We start from the raw sequence: 13,366 nt of genomic DNA on the forward strand, positions 1-13,366 counted from the left end.
GTGTATTTATATATAGAAAAGAATTATACTGCATACACACACATATATTATGTAAACACAAACTTTTATTTTGGATGCGATTAATCGCGATTAATCGTTTGACAGCCCTAATATATATATATATATATATATATATATATATATATATATATATATATATATATATATATATATATATATATATATATGGGAATTAAGGGGAGAAGAGTTAGTCGAGTATGTAAACGTATGTAAGTATGTAAACGTAAGAAAGTAATATAGATTTTTAAAATACTAATAATAAGATAAAAATCAAAATGGAAAAGTAAGGGGAAATAAAATAAAATTCCGTCAAAAAAAGCCTTATTATGTTGGCCTGTATATCATCCTTATTGTGTCAAAATAATCTACTTTGCATAATGTCTATTTAATGAGTTTTTTTGGTATGAGTTGATCAAACTTTAATGTGTAGCCTGATGGATGGATGGATGGATGGATGGATGGATGGATGGATAGATAGATAGATAGATAGATAGATAGCTGATGGATAGATAGATAGATAGATAGCTGATGGATAGTAAAACTGGTCTACTCTTTGAAAGTGTATGGACAAACACAAATTATCTATTTTATCAATGTTTTACTTAATGGTTATAACAGTTCACTAACCAACAATATCCAACAAACTAAAATAGATCAAAACATTCCTTTTCAAACCCGTGCTGAACCCATGTGCAAAGTCCGACACAGATGACGTCTCCTCAACTGCTCCTCGCTGATTGGTCGAATCTGTAATCATTCAGTGGCAACGCATGTCGTCACACAGGAACCGAAGGAGGCGGTCAAACCAAGATGGCGTTCCGCGATGAAGCAGGAAATATACTCGGTTTTCAGTAAATCTCCTCATTTGAGAGCGTCGACCGGAGCTTGTATGTCCGAGGACAAGTGAGAGACTTATTCGGAGACTGAAGACAGAGCAGATATTGGTAAGGACACCGGTGGGACGTGCAGGGACAGTTTGAGGGGCGGTGGCAGAGGAAGTCGGGCCCTGTTAGGTCGCTTCACTAACCTGGACTGAAACAAAACTAGACAGTTGTTTTTAACCAGGTGTCCACATTCATTTCTTTGCTTCTCTAGATCTGAAGTACCAAATCTTTGGGTTTAGGTCATACCTATTTTCATTATTTGATTGACATGTCAAATCGAAAAGAGAAAATCGTAGTAGCTTGGTAAGATGCCAGGAACAAATATGTGTCATCATCCAGTTTCAATATAAACCAACTTCGAAAGACCGTCTCATCAGTATATCTAAAGATTTATTGTTGAATTTAAACTGGTATTGGACTCATCTAGCTTGCTGTCTGTATGCATTTTTCATTGTCTTTAGTACGCAATGAATCTGTTGGCTGTATGTAGTAATAACAGACGATCAGCTGTTATGCTTTTTTATGTAAGACATCATGGGTGGTGAAATGACTTCAAAACCGGTTTTATCAGCCTGTATGTCAGCATGTGATACAGTTTTGGGCTAGTTCCCTCCCTGGTTATCATGAAGTTGATTTTCAGTTGTGCTAAACTTCCTGAAAATGTAGAAGCTTGTGTGTTTACAGTTTCAAAAGAAAAGTCCAAGCGATTATTGTAACTTAATGCTGTTTGGACTATGCCTGTGCTTTGTTTTCTAGTGATCTGACAATATTGTTTTTTTTAAATGTTCGACAGTATCCGATTACCAATATGCAATATCCATTCTTTTTTACATTTTGACGTAATCAAATCATTCGACAACGACAACATGCCCTAACATGCATTATTATTGTTGTTTTGGGAATGGTTAACTGTTAAACTTAAAACGGTATGCATTTTACACTTGAGAATAAATGTTATGTAAAGAGTAATTAATGCAAACAATATACACAATCCATTATTAGAGTTTTTTTTTGTTCACTCAGGACTCATCAAATTGTTTAAAAGTGCCAGTAAAGATCTTTTTTCATTATTTTATTATTTCAAATTCACTTTCTATTCATCAAACAATCCTAAAAAAGTATCACTTCTGTTTTCAGCATTCAACAACAACACTTTTGCCATCAGGGGAATAAATTTCATCTTAAATTGTACTTCATGATATTCCTGAATTTGCTGTATTTTAATCAAATAAACACAGCCCTGGCCTTTCAAAATTGTAGACACCAAACTTTTAAACAGTAGTGGATAATATAGGTCAAACTTTTTTCCATTGGTTATGACATATTTTCAATTTAGTTTGTGTAAATCTTTGTATTTAAGAGCAATAGTAAGATTACTACAGCTTTTAAAGGAGAACTCCGGTCAATTTTAACATTGAGCTCATTTTTTTGTACATTTGGAGTGCTGTCAATACAGAGAACAACGACAAAAATCGGTGTTGCCTACACCGAGTTATTCTATTTTTAAAATTTGCACCCTGTTGACTTCAATGGGGCAAGTACTAAACCTGCTTTTAGCCTCTTAACATCCTTGATGTGTCATTACAAGTGCACAGAAAATGTGAGTGATTCCTTCTGAGTGAACACGAGTGAGTCTGACTGCAGTAGATGTAAAAGAAATGTATAAAAATGATGTTATTTAAGCCAGCGCAAATACCTTTGTTTACATCCTGTTTTTCGGTTGAAGTCCAAAGTAGTCGATTGCCGAGTTCACGCGCGTGATCATAGGTATTAAACCTATGTGTGTGAACTCTGCAATCGACTACTTTGGACTTCAACCGAAAAACAGGATGTAAACAAAGGTATTTGCGCTGGCTTAAATAACATCATTTTTATTCATATCTTTCACATCTACTGCAGTCAGACTCACTCGTGTTCACTCAGAAGGAATCACTCACATTTTCTGTGCACTTGTAATGACACATCAAGGATGTTAAGAGGCTAAAAGCAGGTTTAGTACTTGCCCCATTGAAGTCAACAGGGTGCAAATTTTAAAAATAGAATAACTCGGTGTAGGCAACACCGATTTTTGTCGTTGTTCTCTGTATTGACAGCACTCCAAATGTACAAAAAAATGAGCTCAATGTTAAAATTGACCGGAGTTCTCCTTTAACGTTGAATTTAAATAGCATATTTCAGTAGAGTCTTAAATCTCTTTAGTATTGTGTTGGCATAATCACTCACAACCAAGCAATTCTGTTGTTATCTTAAACAATATAATTCTAATTCTGTCTTTCTTATACCTCTCAGCAAATTGTAACAGAGTATAACCAAAAGATTTTCTCAAAACTTGCTTGTTATGTGACATAGGATATATATATAGTAGCCTAATTTCTTATGTTAAAATAGTATCTTCTATAGAGAAAATCACAGTACCAAGGAAGAGAAAATAGGTAACTGTCCTCAGTTTGTGTGAATTTATGTTGTCTGTTTATTTCTTTAGTTACTCTAAATGGCTGCGAGGAAGTCTGGATCAGATATCCACAACAACGGTGAGTCAGCCAAGCAGCTGTCATGACTGTTTATTATAGTTTAAAAAGACAACAAAATTAAAAATACAACATTTAAATGACTAATTTTAACTCATTTGGTTTCCTTGTTCTTCTGTTGCTTTACTTGATGTTTCAAGGACCCGTCAGCTACCTTGAGGATGTTCCCTTCAAGCTCAATGAGAAATTCCGCTGTCCCTCAAAAGTGGGTCTTCCCATTGGCTTCTCTTTGTCCGACTGTAATTCCAAACTCTTAGATCTGCAAGTAAGTCGGATTTTCCCTCTAACTTTTCATCATATAAGTGTTTTTGTCAGAAATAATGAATGCTTTGCTTTTACTCCAGTATGACTTCAGTCTAGAGCGACGGAGCGTTCAGTGGGGGGAGGAGCTTGCCAAAGCACGAGCCGCCGAAGCTCGAGCGGCGGAGGTCGCCCGGGTGGACTCTGAAAATGAAAGGCAGGCTGCTGTTCAGGATGCAGATGTCGGATTGGTTGGGGGGAAGAAAGCCCGCCCCTCTGATGAGCAGGACGTTCTCCCACCAGCATTGAACCCGGTTTTAGCTGGCCTGTGGCACAACGCAATCCTTACACCTCTCCCAGCCCCCTCTTTTGGACCGACGCAACCAGCACCTAGCAGCCCGGCCCCGCAGAGTCTGAACTTAGCTGACTTTGAGCGAGAGGAGGACCCTTTTGACAAACTTGAGCTTAAGACACTGAACGACAAAGAAGAGTTGCGAAATATCCTGCAGAGTCAACCGCAGTCATCCATTTCGCCTCATCAGCTTCCTCCAGCCGAAAATCGCCCCACTTCTCCAAGTACTACGCCGCCTCTTCAGGCCAAAGCAGGAATGTTCCATAAACCCAATGGACTGGTTGGACTGCTGGACTTAGAACGTGGTGGGGTTGTGGGGACCTCTCGGGGACAGATTGATGCCGACCGCCCATGTAATATTCGCTCACTGACTTTCCCCAAGCTTTCAGACCCAGGAGACTCCCCCTCAGAACCTCCTCTCAGCGTTTACCCACCACGCAGCCTGTCCAACGGCATGCCACCATCCCTGCAGAGAACAGCATCCAACACGACACTCCCCCAAGAGCAACCTGTCTATGCTCAGAACGGAACAACGAAGCAGGTATCGTAAAATAGATGAAAACATTTGCATTTCAGTGCTGATTGTTAGCATGTAAAATAGTCAACCCAGGTTCAGTGGAAAAACACGAATGTGACGACATTTCTGCAAAATTATATTACGGAGTTTCTTGCATGTTTCGCAGAAAGTAAAATCTCCAGTGAGTGGTGCTAAACGTGTGTTCTAGTTTTATCTGAAACCCATGAACTTGAATCTGGCAACGTTTTATTTCATTGCTTGTTGTACGTATCGAAGTGAAATGTGAGTGAGTCGTGCTTAATCGCATTTGAAAATAACATAGCCTAGGGGCTGAACCCTACCCTAATCTTATCCGATAGTGTTAACAAAAGCAAACATGAGACATCAAAGTATTTGCTAAAGCAACCATGCTGTTTTAGCTTGCTTTGAGCTCTTTTTCTTGACTCGTTTCACTTGAATCAAATGGTAGCTGACTAGCTGTACCAGGTGAGCTAGCCTACCGAGCAAGTTTACTACTTCAGAAAAGCCATACAAATGGAGCTAACCATGTGATGTGAACGCCAAATGTATTAGTTCACAAATCATTCACTACAAATCAAGTCATAACATAGTAAATCAAGTCTTTCTTAAAGTCCCCCTGTGGTGAAAATCAACTTTTAAATGTTGTTTATATGTCTATGTGGTGTTTTTAATATGCTTTAAGACAAACCATGTGCAAATTCATAAGTCAAAACTATTGCTGAGTATTTTCTCTTTAAAACTGCAGTGATCTAAAGACAGTCTCAAAAAATGCGGTTTGAAATTGCTGGTGTTTCTGACGTCACAAACTACCATGTAACCATATTTGCTGGCGGGCTTTAGCATATCATTAACTATGACCGCTCTGAAGCAGTGAAGTCTCAAGAGAAGCCAGGTTATCCCGGTATATTTTTCTGTTGATATGAAAAATCAGATAGATTTAGCAATATAGCAGGTGAATTATGTATATTACGATGTTCTGATGAACTATATTTATGAATTGTTCAAAGCATTTCTTTTTTATAATTCAACTTTTTTATTGTTCAACAGTTAACTTCAGAGTACATCACCACATTATTCAGTAATCACATTTGCTGTTACACATTCAGCAACTAGTCACCATCAGTGGAAAACAACCAAAACAAAAGCACATGGAAATTAAACAATTGTTAAGCAGTCCTAATCATTTACACCATATTTATATGCTGCCAAAAATGATTTTTTTTTTTTTATTTCTCCCTCATTATGCAGTCTCCCCAACATTCTCTCATATGAAGCAATTTCAATCATCCCATCAATCCAGTCTTTCAGGTCTTGGGTTTTGGGGCATTTCCAATTTCGTAAAATCATCTTAATAAGGGTAAATGTATTTTTTGCTATGTTGGGTATCACTGATATATCTCCAAGAAGGCATAGTCGTGGTTCCACAGGTAAATTAGACCCCATCCACTCTTCAAGTACTGCCAGAATTTTACATCAGAATGGGTGAACTAAAGAACGTTCCCAAATCATATGTAAATAAGTACCCTCTTCCTCTGTTCAAAGCATTTCTAAGGATTTGAGGCAGCTGTCTGACTCTGAGATGGCGAACGGGTACATGGTTCATGTAACATTAGCAACACGTTATTAGCTGTTTATTAACACAGTCAAGAAAAAGACTAATTATATTAATTGCCGGTATGTGTCCGACGTGGTTAAGAGCGATACCATTGTGCAGCGTTTGCCTAAGTTGACCGAGTGAATCTGTGAGCTGGTGTGAATGAGTGGAGGTGGGGCTAATTAGCATATTAATAGATCTGCATGTACTAAATTAAGCAAGGGTGTAGAGTTACTTTCAAGCTATTTTAAGGCACGAAGAATGTTTTTTCACAAATTTTTTAACGATCAATTTTGGTGATCAAAGATGAATTTTAAAGGATAAAATGATTGACTACAGGGGGACTTTAACCAATCTATAATAATCTGCCCTTTAATCATAATTTCTGTGAAAAAGGAATAAAGGTTGATGTTTTACTGTCACTATTGGTCATTTCAACTGGAAACTGCAGTGAATTTTATCTATATTATGTACTTATGTTACAGTTTTGCCACATTGTAGGAAGAGCCACGTTTTTCCAATGAGCCAAGGTTGAAAATAGTTCAACTAATTTTCTTCTAAACGTCTTTGCAGTCAAACCCCGTCACAGCTACTAACCATCCGCCTGCTGCCACGATCCTTCTCGGCCTTTCTCCCAGTGAACGACAGTGTGTGGAGACAATTGTGGGCATGGGTTATTCTTACGAGGGTGTTCTCAGAGCCATGCAAAGACAAGGACAGAATGTTGAACAGGTCACTTTTTTAGGCTTGGTTATCCTTACTACCAGTCTCTGTGATAGTGTTGTTTATGTAAACGATTAAATGAGACTCTTCAATAACTTAGTTGTTATTCCACTTCTCTCATTCGTAGGTGCTGGACTACCTGTTTACTCTCAGTCGACTGTGCGATCGAGGTTTTGATGTGACTGCTGTGGAGGAGTGCTTGGAGATGTACCAGGGCTCAGAGGAAAAGGTTGGTGAATTCTGACAGCCACAAATACACGCAAAGACTGAATTACTAATTTGAATATACATTTGCATCTATACTTGTTTCCATGTGAACTTGAAAACACTGATCCTATAAAGATTTTTAAAAAGAATTATACTTTGTATGAACCAAGTGTCGTTTAGGAGTCTGTGAGGTAAATATAATGTCTTTACAGCAACATAACAGATAGTTTATTTCAGATGCAAACATACAATACTTGTCTGATCAAAGGTCAAACTTTTATTGACCATTAGCTCACAATAATCATAATAACATTAACATGTTTTATTAAAGGGTTAGTTTTAAAATATTTACTGTACTTTGAAACTTTTTTTTCATCAAAGAATCCTGAAAAAAATGCATCCTAGTTTCCATGAAAATATTAAGCAGCACAACAGTTTTTCAACATTGATAATAAGAAATGTTTTTTGAGCAGCAAATCTGCGTATTAGAATGATTTCTGAAGGATCATGTGACTCTGAAGACTGCAGTAATGATGCTGAAAAACTCAGCTTTGCATCACAGTAATAAATTGCATTTTTAAACATATTCAAATAGAGAACAGTCATTTTAAATTGTCATTTTTGCAATATTACTGTTTTTCTGTATTTTTTATGAAATCAGATTTCATCAAATTCAGTTGAAATATGGCAGTTCAGTAAAAAAATCCAGTTCAAATATGTCATTAAATATATAAAACATTGACTTAAACGTTTTATATTCACACAAAGCTATTGCACGGTTTTTGAATCCCTGGAATATATCGGCTACTTTTATGTCCCCTCTTTTTTTTTGTTATTTTTGGATCCCTGTGCCCATTCTGGACATTTTGCATTATATTCCATGGAATAAAAAGTCATAAATATTTGAAACAAAACAAGGTTGTGTGTAAATGATGACATTTTCATTTCCTTTCCAGTTGTGCGTTGTTATATTTATGCAACATTCTCTCCCATAGGCCCTTGAGTTTCTGCAGCTGATGTCACGGTTTGGGGAAATGGGCTTTGAGAGAGACACTATTAAAGAGGTACTACTCGTGCACAATAATGACCAGGATAAGGCGCTGGAGGATCTGATGGCCCGAGCGGCTGCGAGCTGAGCTTCGAGAGTCCGTCCGCCTGGAGCCACCCCTCCCCTGGCCCTCCGAGGGGTCCTGGCTGTGGAAGGATGTGATTCTCTTATCTCTAAGACAGGACGACTGATTTTGTATCCTAATAAAGATATACCTCTTGGAGTAGGGATTGATGGCACCGCTCAACTGTGCATTCATCCCTCTTCAGCTGTATGTCTGTTAAGTGATCTTAGAACGGTGACGAGTGGGAGGAGCCCAAATCCTCCTCCGAGAATCGGCATTGGCTAGTGTCTCTGTTGCCATGGTGACAGGCTAGACTGGGCGGGACTGGAGAAACAGAATTGAGCAGAGCCCCATTGACGCCAGGTTTGACAGATTACGACTCGGAGTGACACTCGAAGCTATTACGCTGCCATCTCCCGCTGCTGGACGCAGGCTTTCGAAAATTGAAACCTGAACACTCATAAATACAACCCATGGCTAAACAGAAACCCCACTGAAGTGCCCTCTCTCTATTCTGTCTCTGCTGTTTGTTTGTTCATACATTGTTTATATGTTTGACAGGTGGAAATACTTTATCTTTCTTCATTTGTCCTTTTTTGAGATTGTGTTTCTTTGCTCTATGGTTAGGAACTGCTTTAACAGAACTAATCAGCATTATGTAAGTTTGCCCAGTTGGCTTTTGCACTGGAATGAACACATTTGGCAAGAGAAATTGGTAAGTTCGGCTGGAGCTACAAAATTTTAATGATGCCGCCACGTTTTCATACAAATGACATGCGAATACTGCACAGGCACACTGAATCACAGATGTTAATATAAACATATTTAAAGATCTGTAAAGATACACTGTCGGTTTCCATCTGTAATAAAGAAATTGAGAACATTAACACACCCTACTGAGGTTAACACATTAATATGAGATTTATTCTGAAATCTATTGGACGAAGCAGAAGAAAAATGGAGGTATACACTAGCACTCAAAAGTTTGGGATCAGTAAGATTTTGTTTTAAAGAAATTTATATTTTTGTTAAGCAAGGATGCCAAATAGTGATCAAAAGTGACCTTTATGATTAGAAAGATTTCTATTTCAAATAAATCTTCTATTCATCAAAGACTCCTGAACTGAAGAGATATGTGAAAACCACATTTCCACAGAAATATTAGGCAGCACAACCATTTTCAGTTTGATGATGATTAGATACGTTACTAAATCAGCATATTAGAATGATTTCTTAAGGATCATGTGACACTTTAGACAAGATTTTTTTACATAAAATGTTTCTTTTTTTATATAAATGTATACATGTAAATTATTACAAATTGAGGAATTTGATTGATATAACTTGTACACAAACAGCGCATTAAATTGTAATATGTCACAGTATTATTTTGAATCAAATAATGCAGCCTTGGTGAGCATAAGAGACGACTTCTTAGAAAACAGGAATGAATCTTACCGACCCCAAACTTTTGAGCCGTAGTGTCCTTAAGTGATAGTTGTGCAATAGATCTGAAGTTGAGACTGTGAATTCTTGTGGCACATCTTTTGGGCCAGTAGAAACTCTTTGAATGGACTTTGAGCTTTGATCACAACAGGTAAAGTGCATGTCTGTTAAAATACTGGCCAACTTGCTCAGAGAATGGCTTTCTCTTTAGACGAAAGCAGAAAAAAGAGGTGAAACTGTGCAATGTTGGAACTTTACTGACATCATTTATTAACATATCTGACTCCGGTAGAATTTTTTGGCTCAAATGTAGATCCAATGTCTAACCTCATACTTTTTCATACTGAATTTTGACCTTTGGTTATCAGTGGGTGAATGTCATGAAAAAAATGTTCAGGTCATATTCCACCCCAAAATCCTAAAAAAAATGTATCTGTGTATCGGAGAAAACCAAGCCTATTTTTAGGACCAATAAGTTGTTGTTTGTTTGTTTGTTTGTTTTCTTCTCTTCTTTTTCTGAATTTTGTAACAAAACAAAAAAAATCTCAATTTCACTGCAATAATGGTCTTTATGATACTTAATGAGAAATAGACTTTAATTTAAAAATAAGGTTTTTGTTTTTTGTAGTGAAACATGACCTGTATATGTTCTTGAGAGGTTTTGTGACATTTGCCTAAAAAATTGTGAGTGTGCCATTTCGTTTTTTCTATTTACTTTGTGTCAGTTCCCATCACACCAATTCATTTAGGTTGAGATGTAGATTTTCAATGCCCCAGCTGCCAGAGACCCTTATTTGACTAAAGTTTAAAGTTTTCAAATATACAGCAGTCTTCAGTTGTAAAAGGCTTTTACCTGGCATGAGACGGTACTAAAAACCTCAATCAAGATAGTCCAGAGAAACATGAGTGTGTTACTGTTGATACTCTTCAAATTATATCAAGCAATTTCCTCTTATATGGAATCACTTTTGAAAGTTGTCTCTGGGGCAGATATATAGGTTATTGGGGACCTCATATGGCCCATTATGAATAAAAATGCTGCGTTATCATTTTGTTTTTATTTTTTTCATTTATAGGTACAAAAACAGCCTGTTTAAGCTCACTTTCAATGTGCAATTTATTTTGACAAGTGTTGGTTCAAAATCATGATTAAATTGTGATGTGCCACGTGGCGTGGGTGCTTGTTGATGCAGGTGGATCTCATGTAGTCAAGGTCACCCAAAAATCAAAAGAAAAAATAAGAAAATTAACTTTGCATTTAGAATATTAGGATTTTTTTATAATGAGTTACCATTACGTAAACATACATTCCTCTCTCAGATAAAAACGAGGGTTGGACAATGAAACTGAAACACCTGGTTAGTATGGTGTAGGTCAAGGTTCACCAATCTCGGTCCTGGAGGGCCGCTGTCCTGCAGAGTTTAGCTCCAACCAGCTCCAACACACCTGTTTGAAAGTTTCTAGTATGCCTAATGAGACCTTGATTAGCTGGTTCAGGTGTGTTTAATTGGGGTTGGAGCTAAACTCTGCAGGACAGCGGCCCTCCAGGACCGAGATTGGTGAACCCTGGTGTAGGGCCTCCTTTTGCGGCCAATACTGCTTCAAGTCGTCTTGGGAATGATAGATACAAGTTCTTCACATTGGCCAGATTGATTTTGAGCCATTCCTCTTAGAACATTGGCCAAGTCACTATGTGATGCTGGTGGAAGAAAACGTTTTCTGACTTGCTCCTCAAAATACCCCAAAGTGTCTCAAAAATGTTTAGATGTGGTGACTGTGATTTTCAACTTCACTTTCATGTACATCAAACCATTCTGTCACAAGTCTTGGTGTGTGTATTGGTGCATTATCATGCTGAAACACGGCACCTCCTTCAGGGTACAATGTTTGAACCATTAGGTGCACATGGTCCTCCGGAATGGTTCGCTTGTCCTTGGCAGTGCCCATCAAGCACAGTTGGGAACGCCATGCCCAAACCCATCACTGATCCACCTCCGTGCTTCACTCTGGGCAGCAACAGTCGGGAAGTTAAGCCTCTTTGGGGCTCAACACCGTAACTCCCACGAATGTGGGAAAGACGGTGGTCTCATCAGAGAACATGTTTCACATTGTCCACAGCCCAAGATTTGCACTGTTGGCACCAATGAAACTGACTTGGCATTGACACGAGTGTCAACCTTTGGCAGCCCGACCATGAATGTTAACTCAGTGGAGCTCCTGACGAACAATTTGGTTGGAAACAGGAGAGTCAAGGTGTGCATTTAATTCTGCAGTATTTTTCTGTTTTTTGGATACTTTCAATGTTAGTGCCTGGACATCCCTTTCAGACAGCTTCCACTTGCGTCAACAGTTACTCCTGTTGGATGTGGTTCGTCCTACGTGGTGGTATGCCGACATTACCCTGGATACCATAGCTCTCAATACACCAAAAAGACTTGCTGTCCTGGTCACAGATGCGCTAGTGAGACTTGTCTTCTTTTGAACTCTGATATGTCTCCCATTATGTTGTGTGGATTGCAATATTTGATGTACAGCTGTTCTATTTCTCTGCTAATTCTACCTTCACACACTGCTCTCACTGATGGAATGTAAAATCAGTTAAGAATATATCATATAGGCGTGAAACCTCCAACACTATATTGGACAGTGTTTCAGTTTCATTGTCTAACCCCTATATATATATATAGTCGTAAAATTGCAAAATCTACTATTTTTTTTTTTTTTTAGATGAAATATGACCTGCATATGTTCTTGACAGATTTCAAGAGGTTCACCCATCCCGTACAGGACTGATTATTCAAATAAAGTAAACATGATTCTTCCTCGTCTGTTTGTGTCAGCATCCCTCAGTCTAGGCTGAACAGACTAGAAAAGGCTGAAAAGAACAGAGCAAACCCACTGCTGGATGCATCACAAAGAGCATTCTGGCCTGGAGTGAGTCAGCGCTCAAATGCAGATCTATTGTTTTAATTGTAAATGGGGAAATGTGCTGAACCTGACGGACAGGTAGAGCAGATCAGAGCGCTTTTGTCTTGACGATACAGAGATCTGTTGCTCTTAAAAGTGTTTAAAAATGTTTCGTTTCATTTAAAATAAGTTCAGACTTCAGTATGATAAAACTTAATCTTCTTTTCAAAAAAAAGTGTGGCTGTCACTTGCACTGGTGTTTATGATGCACAGATTTTGGCCAGGAGCAGCAATGGTGAAACTTCCAGTGGAACAGAAAGTAAGCAGCAACAAAGGTCACGGTTTAAGGAAATTCACACCCCACATGTTGAATGAGGTTGTTAAACAGCGTATTGTGTGTAGGACAAAAGCCGAGGATCCATCAGCCGATGGCATTGCTGAAACTGGGGAAACATTTTCATCCCGTTCAGATATTAACCAATCCAATAATTAGAGAGGAGGACATTACTAATCCAATACATCACATTCAGTAATGCGAATTTCCAAAATTGTATTAATTAAATAAACTAGTGCAAAAAATGCCCGTGCAAAATCAGTTTTTGTGTGTGTTTTTAGTAATTGTTGGTTTGGTGTGTTTGAGTGCTCATTGTTACAATTACACAGCAAAAGTTCAGTGACATTTTTTTTTTGTGCATGGTAGAAAGCACACAGTGAACTCTGAGAAAACGCTGCGCTTGAGTAAACAGTTTGTGTATAGGCCACTACAAATGATGCCCGTGAAAGAGACTGTAAACGCATTGAATAGGATATGTTT

The 13,366-nt window shown here is 38.0% G+C and overlaps 1 protein-coding gene across 1 annotated transcript; it reads left to right on the top strand.

Moving 5' to 3' along the window:
• Positions 1-793: 793 nt before the first annotated feature.
• On the top strand, positions 794-10,814 carry ubap1 (ubiquitin associated protein 1). Its single transcript, XM_079846680.1, has 7 exons — positions 794-965; positions 3,388-3,436; positions 3,574-3,698; positions 3,778-4,566; positions 6,731-6,889; positions 7,008-7,109; positions 8,083-10,814. The coding sequence occupies exons 2-7, from the start codon at positions 3,397-3,399 to the stop codon at positions 8,221-8,223; spliced, it is 1,356 nt and encodes a 451-aa protein (XP_079702806.1). The 5' UTR covers positions 794-965; positions 3,388-3,396; the 3' UTR covers positions 8,224-10,814.
• The last annotated feature ends 2,552 nt before the right edge of the window (positions 10,815-13,366 follow it).

Source organism: Squalius cephalus (genome assembly GCF_949319135.1).
Source record: "Squalius cephalus genome assembly, chromosome: 17".
In the NCBI taxonomy this organism is placed as follows: domain Eukaryota; kingdom Metazoa; phylum Chordata; class Actinopteri; order Cypriniformes; family Leuciscidae; genus Squalius; species Squalius cephalus.

What these genes read in the sequence shown, in the direction of transcription:
- ubap1 (XM_079846680.1), top strand. Translation starts at nt 3,397, where the DNA reads ATGGCTGCGAGGAAGTCTGGATCAGATATCCACAACAACG. An exon ending in AAGGACAGAATGTTGAACAG is followed by an intron (nt 6,890 to 7,007) that starts GTCACTTTTTTA and finishes TCTCATTCGTAG; the next exon opens with GTGCTGGACTACCTGTTTAC. An exon ending in ACCAGGGCTCAGAGGAAAAG is followed by an intron (nt 7,110 to 8,082) that starts GTTGGTGAATTC and finishes TCTCTCCCATAG; the next exon opens with GCCCTTGAGTTTCTGCAGCT.